Genomic DNA, 21,863 nt, shown 5'->3' on the forward strand with positions numbered 1-21,863 from the left:
CTACTTCTGAGTGGAAGTGGCATGCAGGTGCTGGGGGGGGGGGTGTTCCCTCAGGGACACGTTCTCAGATTTTCCCTTAGAGCTTGAGTAGTAAACCAAGTTGAAAATTCAGGGAAGGGATCTGGAATATCCCTGAGGGAATACTGCTTCCTTGAATTTGGTTTTTAAAAGGCAGCATATTTTATTGGTACGTGTGGAAACACAGTGGATAATAGGAGCTCTTAGGTAACAGAGCATTGTGTACCGGTTTTGATTTTTTAACACAGCAGAGCTCTGTCCCCTTATTATTTGGGGGGAGCATCTGTAGGTGTTGAATTTTGTCTGCATTTGCCAGTATTAATAGCTATATTTAAAGGCAGACAGAAATAGTTTGGGGATGGTTGTTGTAATGCACAACGGATAAATTGCTCCTGGCACAGCGAGTTCCAGGGGGGAGGGGAGGTGCCTCCCCCCCCCCGGTCCTTGGGCCTCCCTCTCCCCCCTCCCCCAGTCCCCAGCCCAAAAAAGGTTGGGTTCCACTGGTTTACACTGAAACTTTCATAATTTAGTACATTATAACATTTTCTTAACAATAAGAGCAATTAACCATGTAGTATAGGATATTGATATTGTTGCTCTAGTTTGGCCTTCAACAATGCACCTTTGATTCTGTTTTGCTGCACTGTGGGCTTTGTTCTGTTTTTGTGGGTGCAATTTGATGGTAGGAGGGGCCTTGGACAGGTCCGTGGCAGTTTCATTTGCCTCAACCTAAAGCCTGTTGGAAGAGCTCCATCTTGCAGGCCCTGTGAAATTGTTTCAGGTCCAGCAGGGCCCAGATGTCATCTAGGAGCTCTTTACACCAGGTGGGGGCCAGGGCAGAGAAAGCTCTAGCTCTGGTCGAGGTCAAACGAGCTTCCCTGAGGCCAGGGAAGCTGGTGAGCTTGATGGTGTTTATAGCGCATAGAGCTCTCTGGGGGGCATAGGTGGAGAGGCATTTTCTCAGATACTCAGGGCCCAGACTGCGTATGGCCTTGAAGATGATTAAACCTCATCCGGCAGTCAACTGGTAGCCAGTGCAGTTGTTGGAGTATGGGTTGGATGTGGGCCCTCCAACTGTTCCTGTAAGAACCCTGTACCCGTTGGAGTTTCCAGATCGGGGATAAGGGCAGGCCTGCATAGAACAAGTTGCAGCAATCCAGCCTAGAGTTGACCATCGCTTGGGTCACTGTGGCCAGGTGTTCTTGGGCTAGGCTGAGTGCAAATAGTTTGGACTGGCACAGATGGAAGATCGCTAGCTGAGCTACTCTTGTGGTCTCTTCCTGCAGGGTGAGGGGGGTATCGGAGATCACGCCCAAGCTCCTGGCTGAGTCCGTGTGTTAGCTGCACCCCATCCAGGCAGGGCCCTTGTGTTTCCTCTCCTGGGCCTTTCCTACCAAACCACTGGAATCTTTGAAGGATTGAGCCTCAGGCGGCTCTGCTTGGGCCAGCCCAACCCTGCCTCCAGACCTCCGGCTAGTGAGTCTGGGGGTGAGTCAGGGAACAGCCCCCCCATGTCCCGTGCTGCCGCTTGGAAGCCCTGGGTGCTGGCAAAGCCAAAGCAGTGACAGATACAGCTGGTACCCTCCGTGTCGGTGGCGATAGGGGAGGCTTTAATTATTTAGGATGCTTTGGGATGCTTTAGGATGCTTAGGGCTGATCCTGCGTTGAGCAGGGGGTTGGACTAGATGGCCTGTATGGCCCCTTCCAACTCTATGGTTCTATGATTCTCTTCATTTCTCATGGCACACTATCTGATTGCTGCTTAGCACCACTTAAGGGATGGCTTTTCTCCGAACAGGGATATATATTTTGCTTACATCACAGTGTACAATTTGCATCAAGGGCATCCTAGAAATTATGTCTGACAACAGCAAGCTTAACACGCCCTTTGCAATATATCACACTTGACATCTTCCCTTACGAAGATGCAGGACGGGGAAATAAAAAGAAAAGAATTGCCCTGAACGTGATGTGAGGAGATAACTTTGAAATGTCCATCTCTGGAACAAAAAATGATGCATGGGGTGGGGGTGGGGGTGGGAATGGGGGGGTGGAGACAATAGGATAGGATAGGCATTCTCTTCAGATAGGATATGCATCCCCCAAGGAGACCAAGAATGATTGCGGCCCGTCCTTGTGATCTTTCTAAAATGAGTGCCAGCTGCCTGCAGAGCCCCACTGTCCTTGGGTGGCCTCGGCTGTTGAAGCAGGTTGCTTTTGGCAGCTCAGTTCCTCAGGCCCATTTTGCCAGCAGCACTGCTCTATTTTTAGCTGAAGCCATGACACTCAGTAATGGAAATCTATTTTGGGCCCTCCTTTGCTTCCAGCTCTCAGTCTTTTACGCCCATCTTTAGCACACACGGATTCACTGTGACTTTTGAAGTTTTGAGGGCAAAATGTAGGCTAGCCTGTTTTGTAGCTGCTGCAAATGTAAAAGAACAAATCCCTCCCCTCTGCTTCTGTTCGCTAGCTGCTTAATGTGTGTAAACGTTATGCTTTCCTTATTCCTATCCTGTTCTTATTAGAATGCCAAAGCCCAGTTCATAGAATCATAGAATCATAGAGTTGGAAGGGGCCATACAGGCCATCTAGTCCAACCCCCTGCTCAACGCAGGATCAGCCCAAAGCATCCTAAAGCATCCAAGAAAAGTGTGTATCCAACCTTTGCTTGAAGACTGCCAGTGAGGGGGAGCTCACCACCTCCTTAGGCAGCCTATTCCACTGCTGAACTACTCTGACTGTGACATTTTTTTTCCTGATATCTAGCCTATATCGTTGTACTTGTAGTTTAAACCCATTACTGCGTGTCCTTTCCTCTGCAGCCAATGGGAACAGCATCCTGCCCTCCTCCAAGTGACAACCTTTCAAATACTTAAAGAGGGCTATCATGTCCCCTCTCAACCTCCTTTTCTCCAGGCTGAACATTCCCAAGTCCCTCAACCTATCTTCATAGGGCTTGGTCCCTTGGCCCCAGATCATCTTCGTCGCTCTCCTCTGTACCCTTTCAATTTTATCTACGTCCTTCTGGAAGTGAGACCTCCAGAACTGCACACAGTACTCCAGGTGTGGTCTGACCAGTGCCGTATACAATGGGACTATGACATCTTGTGACATCTTGTGATTTTGATGTGATTTTGATGCATATCCTATCAGTTACACCAGGGCCCCTGGCAGAATCCACGTCACGCCCATTTGTTTGTTGCCAGGGCTCTACTGAGTTAACTTGGAGCAAGCCCTGGATGCGCTTGGGCCCCTCGATCACCGGACCGGCTCCCTCTGCAGTGACGGCTTTGCCATTCTGCAGATGGGTAAGACAGCAACTGCCTGTTCATGTGCATTTTCTCTGTTGGCTCCCAGCCTGCCTGGAGTCTCCACATGTCCATCATTCCTTAGGATGTGCAGAGCAGTAATGTTCAAGAGAGCGGTTTTAGAATGCTGGGAGGCAGCAGCAGGGGAAAGCCTTGGCCCCGTGCTCCGTGTGTTGACCTCCAGGTCAACTGGCTGGCTACTGTATGAAACAGGATGCTGGACTAGAAGGCACACTGGTCTGATCTCGGGGTCTGTCCAACCTGCTAGGGACTTGGTCTGAATATTCAGATTGCAACAAAATCTGTCTGTGTGCAAACTTGCATGTTCTAGTGAACAATACACTTAATGCCTCTTGTCTTTTAAGATAATACTGAATAGACCACTCTGTGGCTTATACCCTGGCCAAATGAACGGCCTTTGGATTGCTCCATCTCACCTTCACAAGCAAGGCTACCTGTGGAAGGGGCGGTGGATTTAAAGGGAGCAGGCAGCTACCTGCCAGTTGAGAATGACATCCACATTGGCTGATCCTGTTACTGTCCTCCTGAATGTGAAGGGATCAGGTGGCATGGCTGTAATTCTCAGCAGGTAGGCAGTCACCCAGTCTCTCTAAATCCTTCCCCCACACTTTCACAAGCAAAGCTCTCCCACTACCTCTGCAGGCAGCTTTGCCTGCGAAGGTGGGGGGGGGGCATGCTTTGGCCAGACTGGTGTGGGCAGGGCTCTGCCTGGAGGCTTTGGAAAATTCAGCTCATCATCTTTTATGTTATGTGAAATGGAGTACTAAATGCTCAATTTTAATTTACATTCTTCTCCTCTGAATAGCTATAATATGTAATAGTGGAATGTTGTGAGGGTGTTTGGGTCACCTCTTACCCCAGGGGAAGAGCCTGAGCTCAAATCACCCCTTCCTTGGTTCCTGCAGGATGTTGAGAGCCAAAAGAAATCACACTGGAGCCAAGCCTTCATAATGAGAGTATATTAAAAATTATGCAAAGGCTACAGCAAGCCTGCCAAAAGCAGTGAGAGAGAGGTCCAAGGAAAAACCCGCACTGTGCCTCATCCCCCCCCCCCCACTCCCAAGACTGCCAATGCAGAGTCCAAAACGAAAGAGTCTTTACAGGTGGAGTTAAGGCCCGCATTGAGACTTACAAACAAAGAAGCACCCCACAGATACAGTCACGAAACTCTTTTGATTTCCCAAGGCTGGGGAACTAGGATGAGCAAATGAGTCTTGTTCATGTGTGAAAAGGCAATGCTCTCAGATATCGAGTCACCAGGCAGTTTGGTCAAAGAAACATTGTTAGGAGTGGTCTTTCCTGTTTTTTAACATTTTATTATGCTTATTCATCTACAAATAACAACATAGAATCATAGAATCATAAAATAATAAAATAAAATGGAGTTGGAAGGGACCTCCTGGGTCATCTAGTCTAACCCCCTGCACTATGCAGGACACTCACATCCCTATTGCTCCTCCACTGTCACCTGCCACCCCCTTGAGCCTTCACAGAATCAGCCTCTTTGTCAGATGGCTTTCCAGCCTCTGTTTAGAAATCTCCAGAGATGGAGAACCCACCACCTCCCGGGGAAGCCTGTTCCTCTGAGGAACCGCTCTGTCAGGAACGTCTTACCCCCTGTGCTAAGAAATCTAATTGCACAACAAGGAGCAAATCTCGTCTCTCGCACCCACAATCTTTCCCTGACCCTTGATGGGCCTTTGCAGATGCCGGAGACCAGCCTGTCCTCACAAATACTCACCACTATGTCAAGTTCTCCATTCTTAACGAGTTGTCAACTCTCCAGTAAGTCCCGCCATTCTTCCTAGAGCCTGAGGCAGCCGTGCATTGCCTGGCCATCTGAAGGGAGCCAGGAAGATGCTTCTGGCGGGAAGGAAGACTTCCTCCGACTGAAAGAGCACCAGGGATTCCATCTGCACACTCCGGGGGCAAGAAGAATCTCTGTGGGAATCTGGCATAGGGTAGCGGATCTTCTGTCCTATGGGAGTGCCTCATGCCTCCAGCTGTGCTCTGCTTCTGTATTTATTGCTCTGCTCCTGCACAGGAACCTTCATGGTCAGTCTTTGCCCCCACCAGTGCTCAAATACTAAATGCACAATCTCTAGCACTTATGTGCATTTTAAGAGATGTTCACTGCAACATCTTTGTTCACTGGACAGAGTCTCCCCCACCCATAAAAAGTCTTCTCCGCTAGAGTACTGTTCAGCTCCTTTGTGGTTCAGGAGCTGTTTCCAGCAGGAATGTGGGTCAGGATGGAGTAAAAGTTACCACTGAGCCTCAAACACAATCAGCAGTTGCAGTGACTCATGATTCTGCCGTGTGGACGCCCACTGTGTTGGGCTAGCCTGACTCTTGTCCCACTGCAGACTGCTTAACAGACAGTGGTCTTACTAACTCAGCTGACCTGAGTTTGCAGTGAGAGGTTCAGTTCTCGGCGTGGTTTTGCTCCTTGTCGGAACTCTAGTTGCCCCTGTTTGGCTGGGAGCTGGTCAATAAGGCCCTCTGCTTCCCCACTGCCCCTTACTAGCCCCTGTTGCCTTTGGCCTGGGCCTCCTGCAGCCTCCTGGAGGCTGAGAGAGTCTGCCCACCTGGGCTCCAGCAAGGCCGGCGGAAGGCTTCTTTGGGTTTACAACCTTCTGGGCGACAGTGTGAGGAGGGCACAGGTGGAGCACAAGCCCTGCTGTGATGCAAGGCAGGAGGGGTCATCATGCCCCCCTCCCAAATGCACGGGGAAGGACGATGGGAAGGGGCTGCTGTCAGCTTGGGCTGCGGCCACTTTCCCAGTCCTGCAAAATAGAAGAAAATCAATATGTGGCTTTTCAATAAAATGATTTTATTCAGATGTGTTTAGATTCACTTGTTATACAGTTGTACAGCCATGCAATAATTTTCTAATCAAAAGGTACAGAAAAACTGCAGTGGCATTTTTGCCTTAACAGCCTCTGAATATTGCTTCGCCCATTTTCAAAAATGTGCTTTCCTCAGTGGCTATCTACCTGTAGTTAAAAATAATACTATTAATTAAGTATATATTCAATATCCATTGCAAAAATAAATATAAATTTCTGTAGTCTCCACCTTCATTCAGTGTTGATCACCTTCAATCAAATATTCTTCAATTATCTATATAAAATTATATAGATATTGTTACTTTAACTTTTGTAAGTTTATAAGGTTTATACGTTCCATATGTATATATAGAACATAAATTTGACAATGGTTCATTAATTTGCAAGAACTTACAGTTATTACAACATATTACATAATGTTACAAACATAAAGAAATGTACCTTATATTTTCAATTAGGCACAAGGCTCCACTTTCACTTGTTATGCTCAGAGGCAAAGTTCCCCAGAGTTCCCCATATCTAGCTAGTTTTAACACGCAGCCCAGGAGCAGAGAGAATACAGATGCCCCATTACGTGCCTTCTCCCTGGGCTTAAAAAGAGTCCCGCTGTCAGATGAGGAGGCCCCATGCAGAATGCCTCCCCATCAGTGACCCATTTTTCGGAGGAACCTCTCTCAGGAGAGTATCATGCCATAAGGTGGTTCACCTGTACATTCTGCAGGCAGGAGGGGCACACCTACCGAGGGGGCCTTCTTGGGTTTTCCACCTGCCGCCTTGGCAACCTGCTCCAGAATTCCATCACGAAAGTGAGACATAAAAATTCAGGCCATTTTTGTCTTAATCACTGGTGCCTGTTTTTCATCCTGGTCCAGATGGGTCCCATGTTGGCTGCACTTACTAAAATACTTCAGAAGACCTCCTAAGGACATGGATGATCACGAACAGCACAAAGCCGAGTGGCAAGAGGGAAACTCCACGGCAGATGCAGCCTCGGGTGCCGCTTGAAGCCTGCGGCTGACGGGAAGAAAAAGCTTCCCCAATTCAGGTTGTTAACGGCAATACGAAAATCTCTTCCCGCCAGTGGCCTGTGGGAGGAGCACAAGGCAGAGAAGGACTTTCATGAATTAATGATGGGTCACAAGGGATGAGAAAGCAAAGCTGCCGTCAAAGGGCTGGCTGTGGGGGAGGGGCCACCCCGAAGTCTTTCATTCTCTGGCCGGCGTGACCTCAGGTGGATGGCCTGATTTCTTTCCACTCTGTAATTTGCAGCACAATGTTGCCAAAATCATAGTGGTTCTGAAAGGCTTGGACTTTTTGACCCGAACTCTGGGGCTCAGCAGAGAGGGTCACAGAGAGGCTGGCCATGGGGTCTTTCTACCCCCCCTCCAAGCAGTAACTGAGCCTGCTTATTGAGCCTGTGCCAGTTGACACTAGGTCCATCCGGCTCCTGCTCATGTTCCTTGGCGGGTGCACATGCCGCGCGGGGAGGGGGGAGCTGCAGCTGCTCTGGCGCCTGCTCAGTAGAGTCTAACTGGGCAGCTCCACTGCCAGGAGTTCACATGTGCATTCCTGAGTTTGGGGGTGCAGCACACGTCCCTTCCTTTGGGGCACGTTCCAAGTGACATCCGATGGTTCCCTGGAGCTTTGCATGTACAACCTTCAGAATTTGCTTCTTTTCTGAAGGGATCTATAACAATGTCTGTTGCCTTCTGTGCCATAATGAAATATTAAACTAGTTTATCCTGCATGTTCCCAACTGACAGCAGCCTCTCTAGTTGGCATCAGTTGACCTTGAGGAGTTCCATTAAGAGATAGTGGACTTCATGGCTTGGTTCCAGGTTCCAGGCCCAAGTAAAAAGCACGATTTGAATGCACGCACGCCACCCCTGCGATGGTGAGGATCCACTAGGCATAGCACCCACTGCAGATGTGGACACCAAGAGGTGAACAGGGAGGTTCATCAGCCCATCTTCTGCTAAGGACTTGCATGGAGCAATGGCAGGGCATAGGTGGGCCCAGCCATGGCATCCCCCCCCCCCCACTTCCATCCCAATTGCTGGCATGGGAGGGTCACACTGACCTGGCTGGGCCAGTGCCAACAGCATGAGGAAGAGGAGGCTACAGAGCCTCACCTGGACCACGGAAGGAATGCAGGAAGGATGGACAGTTGCTTCGGAAATCTGATCCGAACCTCCTCCTCCCTTCCGGGGGGGGGGGCTGCATGCCCTTGGGGGGGTCTCAACCACTGGACTGGAGCCACTGCTGGAATGGAAGCTCATGGGAGGAGCCAGCTGTTTAGAGGAGGGCGGTGCCTCCCATTCCATTCCTTAAGCGCCCTGCGGATCCCCAACCAGATGCCGAGAGGGGCATCCTGGGAGCTCCTTCCCCAGCTCGCTGCCCGCCGCGGCTCTCCCCGGGCTCTCCGGCCTCCCGGGGGGGTGGGGGTGGGGGTGGGGGTGGGGGGCGGTCTTTGGGCTGCTTCTCTCCTGGCTGCCTCCCGGAAGCTCTTCTGCAGGCGCGCCTTTGCCCCCCCCCCCGAAGGAGCCGGGCTGAATGGGCGGGCGGGGGCTCAGGAGGGGCGGCCAGACTGCCTGCCTGCCTGCCTGCCTGCCTGCCGGGCCCGCGAGTGGGGCGCCGTCGGAGCCCGCCCCCTCCCGCCCTCCCCTCCCTCCCCTGGCCCCTCCCTCCCTCCCTCCCTCCCTCCGTCCGTGTGGCGAGGGCGCGCGGGGGCTGCAGGGCGGCCTCCCTGCCTCCCTCCCTCGATGGGCACGAAGCACTCCTCGCGCTGCCTGCTGCTCCGCCCGAAGACGGCCGAGGGCGCGGCCCACAGCGCCGAGGTGAGGCGGGCGGGCGGGCGGGCGGGCGGGGCGCTGTCCAGGGTGCTGCGGGGCGGGGGCGGCGGCGCCAGGAGCCCCCGGGCAGTCCGGGAGGCCTCTCTGCGGGGGGGGGGGCGGGCGGGCCGGGGAAGAGCGGCGTCGGCAGGGGCCCGGGGCCTCTCGGAAGCCGCAGCCCGCCCGAGGTTCGCTTCGCTTGAGCCGCAAAGTGCGCGGGGGGGGGGGCGGGGCGCCCCTGTCTGCCGCGCTCTGGGGGAGCTCCGTGCTCCGCTCTGCAGGGCCCCCCCTCCCCCCCCCGCCGCCTGCGGACGGCCGCTGCTCCAGGGCTGTGGGGAAGCCGCGGGCTCTTTCGGAGGCCCTTCGCCAAGTTGAAATCCGAATGAGGCCAGACGTCGCCGCCGGGCCCTTCCCAGAGCGCCCTTCCCGGCCCCGCCTCTGTGGCCGCGGGACCGAGGGGGAAGAGGGAGGGAGACCAACTGGAGCGTGTCCAGAGGGGGGCAACAAGGATGGGGAGGGGCTTGGAGACCAACATGTGTGAAGAGAGGTTGGGGGAGCTTGGTCTGTTTAGCCTGGAGAGGAGACGACTGGGAGGGAATCTGATAACCATCTTCAAGTCTTTAAAAGGCTCCCATATGGAGGATGGAGCCGAATTGGTCTCTCTTGCCCCAGAGGGACGGACCAGAATGAATGGGATGAAATTAATGCAAAAGAAATTTTGTCTAAACATCCGGAAGACGTTCCTGACAGTCAGAGCGGTTCCTCAGTGGAACAGGCTTCCTCGGGAGGTGGTGGGTTCTCCATCTTTGGAGGTTTTTAAGCAGAGGCTGGAGAGCCATCTGACAGAGAGGCTGATTCTGTGAAGGCTCAAGGGGGTGGCAGGTGACAGTGGATGAGCGAGAGGGTTGTGAGTGTCCTGCATAGTGCAGGGGGTTGGACTAGATGACCCATGAGGTCCCCTCCAACTCTATGATTCTATGATTAATATAGCTTTGTGATCTGTTAGTCAGTTAGGCATTGGGCCTTCACCAGTTCCTTTTGATTTCAGACCTCTCCCTTGTCTCTCCCCCATCCATCCATCCATCTCCATTCTCCTCTGGAATGGGGCCTTGGGCTCTGCCTGTCTGGCTGTTGTGACTGCTTGAAGTCTTCCTGTGTTGTACGGGTTCTCACGGGGAGGGGTTCTGGTCGAGGGATTCTATGCTATGCCTGTTTGCCTAAGCCTCAGCTTCAACAAGGTATTGTCCAGTTAATTTGCTTGCTCTGAATAAATTGAACGCTTTGCACTAAGTCAAGAGTTTACATGTCTGGGTAATTGGAGGAACTTCACAGATTTTCAAAACTCACTAATCTGGAACTAGGTCACCCAGAATCCAAAAGCTGTGGTGAGGAAGGTGAGACAGCCCACTCTATGACCACATTTGTGGTTGGCACTCCAAGCTGAAAGAAAGGGGGTGCCAGTGAAGAGGTTGGTTGCCATGTTACTAAGTGCCAAGGAACTTGGGACACTACAGTGTACAACTCGGACCCTGCTGTGTGGACTGAGGCGGGGCAAAGTAGCTGGCCTGGTCTGGAGACTGCACTGCGCTGGGAGATCTCAGGGATGTGGCTCAAATGCAAAGCTCAACTGGATGAGCTGATTGGAGGGATGGTGACAATGTTCCCGGAGATGAGAAAAAGGTGAAGGAGTTTGCCTTGCGTGTCATCAGCTGCTGGGCTGAGGGGGAGATGCCGGGGATGTCAATGGCCACTGCAAGGGAGACGGGGGACTCCGCAGCTACTACTGTGGCCCCTACTGCTGCTGCTGTGCCCCCTCTTCCATCCCCACCTGAGGGAATGTGATTGGAGCAGTGGCTGCAAACCTTGGCCCCAGAGGGTACAATGAGATCCGAAAGCTCCGGACATACTTTGGCAGCTCAGCTGACAAGCCGTCATTTTCCCCAGTGTAAGTGCAAGCCTACGTGGATGAATGCAGGCATCTTTGCCCCAAGGGGTTGCATGGGCTTGTTTCTGGAGAAGGAGGCTGCAGATGGGCCCCCATGATCTGTATGTCCCAGAGCTTCTCAACTGTGACCAATTTATGCAGGCCCTGTGTGAACTCTTTGAGGATCCCCTCCAAGCAGACACAGTCCCCGAGCAGCTGCATAGCCTGAGGTAGGGGTCCAAAATGATTTCTCAGTATGCAACAGAGTACTGTCACCTGGCAGCCAAAGTCTATGACTGGAACAAGACATTTTGTGAGGGCCTACAGCCCAGCCTCCTATAGCAGTGCATGGGGCAGGTAGATCCTGCCACCCTGATGGGATGGGTGCACCTTACCAGGGAGGGGGACGCCCGCTTCTGAATCATGGAGATGGTGGAAGCCTGGTATACTGGAGAAGTAGCAGGGAAGCACATGGCCACAGGTCGGAAACCCGAGCCCCTGTGCACCCAGCCCCCCCAAAGCCATGGAGCGCAAAGCATTTGTGCCTGTGATTCGGTGGCACCGACCACTTCCTAGCCAATTGCCCCTCAAAGAAGGGGGTCAAGTCCCTGACTGTGACTACACCCGCACCTCCAAAGAAGACAGTTACCCTCAGGGGTCCAAAGGTTCCTTGCCAGTCAGCCAGGGTGCTCCTAATTCCATTGGCAGAGCACCTGGCACCCCATTGTCTGAGGACTCAAAGGATGAGGAGGTGGAGGCCCACAAACTGGTGGGAAATGGGGCCGATCTGCTGTGAGACGGCCTCAGCAGCAGGTCCCATCCAGGGGCGCAAGATCGGTGAGTCCCGTACCCCTCCTCCTCGTACCAGTGACTCTGACCTGGAGAAGGGAGTGGGGCTATGATTCCAGGGGGTGCTGGATTGTGGCTGCACCCGGAGTTTGATTCATCCAGAGTTTGTCCAGCCATTGGAAAAGGGTCTGGAGGAATTGAAAAGACCCATCCACTTCATGCAGATGGAGAGCAAGATATTTCTTTGCTAGAACTGAAAACCAAAGCTAACAAGCAAGACTACGTGCTTTCCCTTCTCCCAGTTTGAAAATAGGCATGCTGGACAAGATGCCAGAGCAGTAACAGGAACAGAAAGGTGGGATTCCGTGAAAAATACAACATAGATAAGGAGTCTTCAATCTTCAATTATAATCTCTTTCATAAGCAGTATTCTTGGCAACAGTTGTGGTTGGTGTGAATTACAACAAGAATATCCAGCAGAAGATTGAACGTCCCCCAGACCCCATAATATCTTAAACCGCTCTGTGGGAGCGGCATAAATAAAGCAGCAAGCGCCCTGGCGGGGGGCCCTGTCCGGGATGAGGAAGGGTAGCATTGCGCCTGCCGATTGGGCTTTCCGCCAATCAGCCCCTCGCCACCAACCTGACCAGTCGGGAGGCACAAAGCGCCTCGCAACCCGCCCCCCCAACGCCACCTTCCACCCACGCCGCCATTACGCCTCTCACCGCCGCGCCAGCCAGCCGCCCACCAGGAGCAGCCTGCTGGCCGCAGCAGCGGGTGGAGGCTGTGATGGGAGGGTGGCTCGTGGAGGGCAGGTACGCTGACCACACCCTCACGTCCCCTCTGCGGCTGGGGGCCCGCTCCACTACCTCTCCCCACCACCCCCACCCACCCAACGTGCTCGTCCACCTCCCCCCAAAAGCACCCACCCCTCCGCCCTCCGCCGCTTCACCCCACACACACACACACCCCACCCTCTTCCCCCCACCTCACGCCTGTGCTCCCCCGTGCTCTGAAGCCCCTTGCTCCCTCACACGCACGCACACACACGCACAGCCCTCTCCCACCGCCCAGCCCACCTCGCACCCGTGATCCCCCGCGCTCCGAAGCCCCTTGCTCCCACTCACAGACACACACATCCATCCCCCCTCGCCCCTGTGACCACCAGCCCCTTCACACACATCCCTGCCCCATCCCATCCACCTACCTCTCTGCCTGCCTTCCTTCCTGCCTTCCTTCCTTATGACTTTGTAACTTACTCTCTTCATGTCCTTCCTGTCTCTCTGTCTCTTCCTCTCACTTGCTTCCTGTCTTCCCGCCTGACTTCCTCCCTCACTTCCTTTTCTTCTCCTTTCTCTCCATCCCTTCCACCACCCCCTCCCCTCTTTTCTCCCTCCCATTCCTAGCGCCCACTGTATTTCACTTACAGCAGGCTTAGTTTCTAGTAAATATATAACAGAGATAATTCTGCTATCACAATCAGCCCTATGGTATAAAACAATTTAAAAAGACCACTCTAGAGCATCATATTTAGTAAACATAACAACACGCAACCTTAGAATGGCCCTAACATCTTTGCAGTTTGAAATGATGCCATCAGCCATGTTCTTTGGACGATATCTCCAACTACCCATCGCCTGTGTATATGTGGAAGTTCATCTGCGGAGGACCTGCCTCACTATGTTTTGGCTTGTCCCCTGTACTCTGAACCCAGGGGCAAATCCCTTGCCAAGTTACTACCAAACTCACACCCCACTTCTCATTTTGATAAAGTCACCTGTTATCAGATGTCGACCCCTATATTTCATATAGGGTGGCACTTTTCGCTCTGGCCACCAGGAAGTTTCTTTTAAATTGTAACTCAGCAGCCCTCGTCTACAATTTATCTCTGTATAAAGTGCAGTCTAAACAGGGAAACACCAACCATTTGTATACCTCCAAGGAAACCAAGCCTCACTTCAAAAAGGATGTAGATAAAATTGAAAGGGTACAGAGGAGACTGACGAGGATGATCTGGGGCCAAGGGACCAAGCCCTATGATGATAGGTTGAGGGACTTGGGAATGTTCAGCCTGGAGAAAAGGAGGTTGAGAGGGGACATGATAGCCCTCTTTAAGTATTTGAAAGGTTGTCACTTGGAGGAGGGCAGGATGCTGTTTTTGTTGGCTACAGAGGAGAGGACACGCAGTAATGGGTTTAAACTTCAAGTACAACGATATAGGCTAGATATCAGGAAAATAATTTCCACAGTCAGAGTAGTTCAGCAGTGGAATAGGCTGCCTAAGGAGGTGGTGAGCTCCCCCTCACTGGCAGTCTTCAAGCAAAGGTTGGATACACACTTTTCTTGGATGCTTTAGGATGCTTAGGGCTGATCCTGCGTTGAGCAGGGGGTTGGACTAGATGGCCTGTATGGCCCCTTCCAACTCTATGATTCTATGATTCTATGGTTCTATGGTTCTATGGTTCTATGGTTCTATGGTTCTATGGTTCTATGGTTCTATGGTTCTATGGTTCTATGGTTCTATGGTTCTATGGTTCTATGATTCAAGTCCTCCTCTGGAGGCTTACCTCATGTTAAGAAGGTGAAAGAGGATCCTAGGAGGGAAGAGGATCCAAATGCCTATCGAAAACAAGTGGAGAGGTGGTATGGTCATAGAAAGAGGGAGAAACAGTTGTGCTAAGATTCAACTAAGATGTTAGATGCCAGGACATTATGATGTCTTATGCAATCAGCCTTGATGTCTTATGCAATCAGTTCCCAGAATTTCTTACAATTTTTCTGATAGCTTCAACTCCTACGAGAAAGGTATATTACATAGGAGTTTCTTCCTTCTGAGGAATGATTTGTAATAAGAGTGAAACTGGAGAAGTAGTTGGACTGAGCGGGGCAATTGTGTTAATCTAATATCATTTTGAATTGAACACAAAATTTGCCTTAGGTGTCTGCGATCTTGGACAAACCCTGGAGCATGGGTGGCTTTAAGGGTGGTTGGATAGGGGTTCAGCAAAGACGTAAGTTCCACAAAGGAACTGCTCAGCAATGATGGAAAAACCAATATATATCACACTGGCACCCTGTGAACTCAAGAAAGTTTTTAAAAATCCTTTAGATATGTTGTATTTAGCACCCTGTGTAGACAGTAAAGCCTGAATCTAGAAGCAAGGTTCATGAGTCAGATCCAGAGTAGTTTAAGATCACATCTGATGAAGACCATGGGAATCTCCCCCGCTAGATGTACCCATCCCAGCAGGTTCGCCTGCCCCCTGCACTGTTGCAGAAGGTTGGAATATAGCCCCTCACAAAAGAACTGGACCTTGGTGGCCTCATTCCAACGTAGACCTTTGCTGCCATGCGCCAAAACATGGTGGTATACTGGGACATGGTTTTTGATCCCTTCGACAGGTTTTGCAGCTGCTCACGAAAAGTCTCTGTCTGCAAGGGGACTTCAAAGGGCAACTGCAGGGCTTGCATAAACTGATCCTAATCCAGGTGTCCAAATCGTGCAGCCCCACATACCAGTTGGCTGCCTCTTTTTCCACGAAGGCACCTATGTGGGGCACTTTCGAAATCCCATCAGGTGCACCTGGACCCGAGAAATTGTGTGGGTTAATGTGATTGTTTTTAATGTAAACTGCCACAAGCTGGTCGGGCCGAGAGTGGTGGTATATAAGTCAAATAAAAAATAAATAATAATTAGAAACGACGGCTTCTCTGCTGAGCCATCAAAGAAAATGTGGGACTTCCACCGCCCCAGAAATCCTCCAGGGTTAGGGACAGGTGGGGTCGGGACTGCTGATCTCGTGGCACATTCCCCTGCCTGGGTCTCGCCAGCCCCAGGGCTGCTGCCTCTGCTCCCAACAACAGAAAAAAGAACCTGTCCTAGGCTACAATAAACCGTTTCACAATGAATGCAACAAACGTGTCTAATCTCTTCTTTTTATTTGAACAGCCAAAACGGCCTCTAGATTATAACCGTTTTCAAGTCAGTTTTCATCAGTGGTTGTTTTTGTTTGCTAATGAAGTCCTTCAATAGAATCAATTCTTCTTGGTAGGATTTAAATAATATATATGTGGCCTTTGGCTCACAGGTACGGGGCAGCCTAGTCAAAAGACTGCTCCCAAGGCCGAAGTCTCCGGCCTTTCCCATCCATCTCTTCTGCATACTTTGCAAGGACACGATACCCACAGGCCTCTACCTCTTCTGTTTTCCCCAGAAGCAGCACTGCCATTGCCCCAGACAGCTCATCCAGCTGGGCTGCTTCATCTCAAGGAACTCCCACTGCAGGGTTGTCTTCACATCACGAGCCCACCTCAGTCCAGTCGTGCGATTCCTGGGCGTAAACTGTAGAAGCATGACCTGTGTGTCACGTACCTCCCAGCATCTGGCTTCTTCCAGATTGGAGTGCTGACCACCACCAAGGAGGTATAGTGGGGCAACTCAGGCCCCATGGCTCTATCTGGGACATGGGTTGTCTTCTTCTCCCCATCGTCCTGGGTATTGGTATCCAAGCCTCCTTCTGTCAACATGTTGGTTGAACAGGGGGCTTAGGATCAGTTCAAAGAGTTTTGTCAAAATGTAATCCCTGTGGGATTTGCCATGTTTAATGTGATCCTGTTTGATTTGATCCCTCGCCTCTACGATGGGTACCATGTTGCAATGTTTGTTGTATTGTTCCAACCCCTTTTGTTTAGAGTAAGCTGGCAGCTATTTAGCCCTGGGATGCTCACAGGTAGCTCACCTTGCCTGGCACCTTGCTTTGATAGTTCTTGCTGGGCTGCTCTTACTACCTACTGAAGTCACCTGCCCTGGGGAATGACCAGCCCCCACCTACAGCCTGAAAGGGCACCACCCTGCCGACCATCTGCAACTCTGGACAAAGCTATGCCTTGTAGGGGGTGGGACTTGGGGTTCTGACTGTTTTATAGAGGCTGAACTGAGAGTCCTTCCTTAGTTGGAGCAAAGAGTCTGCTTGCTACTTCCTCTATGCTACCCAATAAAGAAGTCTGGTTTTACAATCACAAGTCTTGTTGGTGTCTACAGGGGACAATCCTCACGGACTAACTGAAAGGATCCAGCAATATGTAGAGGTAGCATTTTTGGCCTGAGGAATAGCTAGGCCTTTTAAAACATATTTAGAACTTATTCCATTTCTGCTGCTGCTGCTGCCTGTTGGCAATGCTATTGTCATGCACAGGATGAAATCTACAGATTCTTGGTAAGGAGGAACTTGATAAGTGGATGGCTTGACAGATGCCTCTGTCCTGGAGGGGCCCGGTTGAAGGACAAGGCGGATTTCAATATGAAACAGCAGTGTTGGTTTGGTGATGTTTTTCAAGTTGGAGAAGATGCTTTTGAGAAACAATATGCAGGGGAAAGAGACATGATAGCCTTTGAGCAAGGTTAACCAGTCTCCCGACTCGGTTTCACTAATGCTGGCTTCTGTCTTCCTAGGTGTGCAGTGGTCCTCCCCAGCCTCCTCAACCAGTTGCAGCTCCCAAGCCTGTGATTCATGTGGCCTTGCAAACCAGCTGCCCAGGCCGAGGGAAGATGGCAAAATTCTTCAATCCAGAAGAGATGACATCAAGGGATTATTATTTTGATTCATATGCCCACTTTGGGATTCATGAGGTAATTACATTTATTTACTTAATTTAAGAAAACCTTCTAACCCAGCTTTGTCACATCCTGGGACTCCAAAAATCTAAATGTATTTTCAAGCAACATGTAATTGGCTGTGATGGATGAGACAGTACTGCCACTGAAAATAGTGATTAGCTGCCTTATGTGCCATGGCCCAACAACACCACTTTCCATGGGGAGCACAGTCCTCCTCCGCGGGTATAGAAACCTCCTGGGCAGAAAAGGCCTGATCCATAGAAAGGTGAGGAGCAGCTGGAAAAGAGGGTACAAAAGGAGGAGGAAGCAACCAGCTGGTGCAGACAGGAAGGGTGGGAGGGTCCCTGCAGTCTGCAGAAAATGGAGCCTCCCTGAGAACTGGGCAACATTCTTCCCAGGAATACAGCAGGTGGCCTCTCCTGGGAACTTGGCAGTCCAGCTCTTCAAGGCTTAACCATCTCAGGAAGGAGGTAACAGCTGGGAGTCATAACTAAAGGAGACCCGGGCTCCTGAAGCAAGACCTAGAACTGGGCCATGGTGATCCTTGGAGACTTGGCTCCTGGCTGTGGTGGGACTGGCCTGAGCTGGTGAGCCATTCAAGCAATGTTCCTGCAGTGCTCTGTGGTCCAAGTGTCTTTGCTGAAGTGCTGGGTGGGCAAGATGCCTCCGTCCTGGAGGGGCCCGGTTGAAGGACTGGTTAGGTAGCAGGGAAAAGGCAGGGTTTTGCCAAAGCGTAAGAGGATGGGCGAGCAGCCAGAGGCCTCAAAGGATGAAGGCAGTTGCCCAAACCCACATCTCATAGAGGGCAAAACACATCCTATGGGGGGACCTGAACTCTGGAGTGGGGAAGATGTAGATGCCCTCCAGTCTCTCATCATATGTCTTCCACGTGCTGGCAGTGAGAGACCAAGGGACCTTGCTGGACTTGCCCCATTTGTGGATGTGTGGTGGCTTCCTGGGAACAGGTGTGTGTGAAGGGCATTCTTTGCACACCAGTCTTGAATAAATCCTCAGTTCAACTCCAGTCAGTCTAAATCTTCTTTGGCTGTAGGAGCTTGCCCAAAAACTTAGGAACTTCTCATGTTTTCATTACTATACAGCCTAATCCACCACCTCCAAATGACATGAAGTTTACATATAAATAAACATTGACACAAACATTTATAAAGCAAGATATTCAGATGCAAAATGATAAATAAGCTTTAGGTTGGAACCAGCTAGCTTTTGGGCTCCGTTTCTGCCACTTTCCCTTGTTCCACATGGGTTTTAAACATGCAGTTTTCATGTTCCCAAACGGAGCCTTCTTGGTGATCAAAGGGCAACCCTTCCTCCCCTTTTTACCAGTGGAAAATCTGATTAGATCCAACCCTTTGTTCTTAAATCCAACCCTTTGCTGAGAGATGCAATATTCTTATGTTACTGAAAGCTTCAATTAATTTTTTGGGGTAGGGGGGATTCACATAGGAGACTGTGCGAGAAAGAAAAAGAGATTCAACTGGGGGCAAATTGTCCGGGCTCCCCTCCAGGAGCTGGACTTGCAAGGCCTTCCTGTGTGCCCAGCTGTTCCGGGAGCTCGGACAGGAGACGAGGACATTATACTCCCCACTGGCCTCCGGGAACGCAGCCACAGTCAGCCTCCTCAGATGACCCGACCGGAGGACGCCAGGCCACATGGCAAGGCACAGACCCTCCCTTTCAACAAAGTCTCCTGTCAACCCAACTGTCACAGCCTGGAGAGGGTCAGGCACTTAATCCAATCCTTAGGCCTGATATATCTTTATTTTTGTGAGGGAGAGAAGGATTGTGGCTGACCTAAACGTCTTCCTTTCTCTTCCTTCTGCTGGTGAGCTCTCTGTGCCTTCTCCCTCCAGGGCTTCTTGTGTTTGTCCCACCTGGGTCTGGCTGTTCGAGGGGGAAGCAGCACCAGCCGGCTGGACTAAAATGTTCTCCCTCACAACGAGTGAAACGTACCACCACACACAAGAGGCTTTGAAAAGTTTAACAAATAAATAAATAGAATTTCTTAAACTCTTTTTTTTGGGGGGTGGGGGAGAACTAAATAAAAGAGTCAGGATTAGATTATGAGTTTACCAGGATATACCTATTCAAATACTTACACTGAGACAATTTTCTAGTCTTCCCAGAATTGCTTATTGGTACTTTTAGAACACAGGATTAAGGAAACATTCTATCCCCAGAGGAGAATCCCGTCCCTGGGATAATCTCCTACGTCCCTCCCTTAGCCAGTCCCTCCATGTTCTTCCCTCAAGAGCACCCTGCAAGAGCACGTCTCCCTCAACCCCTGGGTTCAGTCACCCAACCTAGACTTCACTGTCCAAACAGCTCCAAAGTCTAGCCGGAACGCTCTCTCTTCCAGCAGCTTTCCCCCTCCTGCTTCTGTAACTCCTCCCTCCTGTATCAACCCATCAGATCCCTTCTCTTTCTCTGAAAGATTAACTCTACACATGTTGACTGCAGAGTAGAAAAGGTGGCAGCCCTGGCTGAGAGAATCACAGAAGCACAGAATCATAGAGTTGGAAGGGGCCATACAGGCCATCTAGTCCAACCCCCTGCTCAAGGCAGGATCAGCCCAAAGCATCCTAAACTAGCATCCAAGAAAAGTGTGCATCCAACCTTTGCTTGAAGACTGCCAGTGAGGGGGAGCTCACCACCTCCTTAGGCAGCCTATTCCACTGCTGAACTACTCTGACTGTGAAAATTTTTTTCCTGATATCTAGCCTATATCGTTGTACTTGTAGTTTAAACCCATTACTGTGTGTCCTCTCCTCTGCAGCCAACGGGAACAGCATCCTGCCCTCCTCCAAATGACAACCTTTCAAATACTTAAAGAGGACTATCATGTCCCCTCTCAACCTCCTTTTCTCCAGGCTGAACATTCCCAAGTCCCTCAACCTGATTAGAGAGAGCCCAGCCCCATCCACACAGCAGGTGGCCATAGATGCTGAGCATAGATGCTTTAGGATGCTCTGGGCTGATCCTGCGTTGAGCAGGGAGTTTGACTAGATGTCCTGTATGGCCCCTTCCAACTCTATGGTTCTGTGATTCAATCAGGGAGAGTGGGAGACAGGAGGATGCTTTATAACCTCAGAGAGAGGGAAGGAGTGGGAGTGGCTAGGCAAGAAAGACCAATACAAGGCAGAGGACTAGAACAGGAAGGGTTCAGCGGCAGAGGAGGTGACAGAGGGCTGATGACTAACGGAGAGAGAGAGGGAGAGACATAGACTGGGAGAACTAAGCAATGGTGAGGAGGAGGAGACTGGAAGAGAAGGAGAGTCTAGAGGTGAAGGGAGAAAGTGTGTTGCCAACAAATTGGAGATGGAGGCAAGCCAAAGTGGGAGGAGCCTGGCACAGGTGCTGGAGCCCCCAGAGACCCCCCAAATTCCCACAATGTGGTGGAGAATGCAGGCACACCTGGCCTCCTACCTCTGCGTCTCTGCTCCAGAAACAGCCACATGCCTGGCAGGAGCAAGTGGGAGCCTTGCTGACCAGGGGGAAGTCCACAGACTTAGAATAATAGAGTCATTGAATCAGAGTTAGGGTCTCCAGGGTCATCTAGTTCAACCCCATGGACAATGCAAGAATTTACAACTACCTGCCCACCCACAGTGACCTCAATTTCATGCCAAAGTGATCCCCCCACCAAAAATCTCCAGAATCCAGCCTGACCTGGTGCACCAGTGGCTGGGAGAGCACCGAGCTCTATTGCTGCAGGAGGTCACCCAGCAGCAGAGGGAGACCCAGGATGCACCAATGCAGGCCTTGAACCAGGCCTTGTAAGTTGTCTGTGCCCAGGCCAACCTCAACAGAAAACGTGCTGGAGTTGGCAACCTGCTGTGGGCTACAGGCTGCCTCTCCTGGATACCACTGACTAAACTGGGACTAAAAGACAAGGTTGAAGCTTACTTGGGAGTTTTTGAGAGGGCAAGAGAGGCTGCACAAGGCCAAATGCTCAGTGGGCCATGATCCTGGGCCCATACCTGACAGGAGAAGCCCAGGCAGTCCTAAAAGCCAAGGACACAGTGAAGAACAGTCAGCCACAGAAGTAGGAAGGAGAGAAAAAAGCTGACAAGATGTGATTCTTTTTAATGTGATTCTTCTTTACTTGTAAGCCAGAACAAGTTCCAATATAGCAGGGGTAGTCAAACTGCAGCCCTCCAGATGTCCATGGACTACATTTGCCATGAGCCCCTGCCAGCAAATGCTGGCAGGAGCTCATGGCAAATGTAGTCCATGGACATCTGGAGGGCCACAGTTTGACTACCCCTGAAATACAGCACTCATTTTCAAATGGTGAATTTTACCTCAGTGGCTTTGAGCCACATAAATAAATAAAGCAAAACGAAACTCAGACAACTGAGAGCACGTGGAAAGAGCTACAGGGGAGTGTTGCTGCTGACCCGGTGAGGCTATTGCTGTGCTGAGTGAGGTGATTGCTGGGTGATTGCTGGGAGGATTAAAAAGGGCTGCTCCTTGCCAGAGGCGCGA

At 51.1% G+C, this 21,863-nt stretch overlaps 1 protein-coding gene across 10 annotated transcripts in view; it reads left to right on the forward strand.

The window, feature by feature from the left end:
- The first annotated feature begins 8,729 nt into the window (after positions 1-8,729).
- PRMT8 (protein arginine methyltransferase 8) overlaps positions 8,730-21,863 on the forward strand; it is a 126,408-nt gene continuing 113,274 nt past the window's right edge. For 3 of the 10 annotated variants that reach the window (XM_077301807.1, XM_077301809.1, XM_077301804.1), the window contains exons 1-2: positions 8,733-9,033; positions 17,193-17,369. In XM_077301807.1, the coding sequence (XP_077157922.1) occupies positions 8,959-9,033; positions 17,193-17,369 (252 nt within the window). In that variant the 5' untranslated portion in view covers positions 8,733-8,958. Of the gene's footprint in view, positions 9,034-17,192; positions 17,370-21,863 lie in introns of all 10 variants that reach the window. The other 7 variants (XM_077301808.1, XM_077301802.1, XM_077301806.1 and 4 more) reach the window with 4 other exon arrangements.

This window comes from Paroedura picta, chromosome 10, assembly GCF_049243985.1.
Source record: "Paroedura picta isolate Pp20150507F chromosome 10, Ppicta_v3.0, whole genome shotgun sequence".
Classification (NCBI taxonomy): domain Eukaryota; kingdom Metazoa; phylum Chordata; class Lepidosauria; order Squamata; family Gekkonidae; genus Paroedura; species Paroedura picta.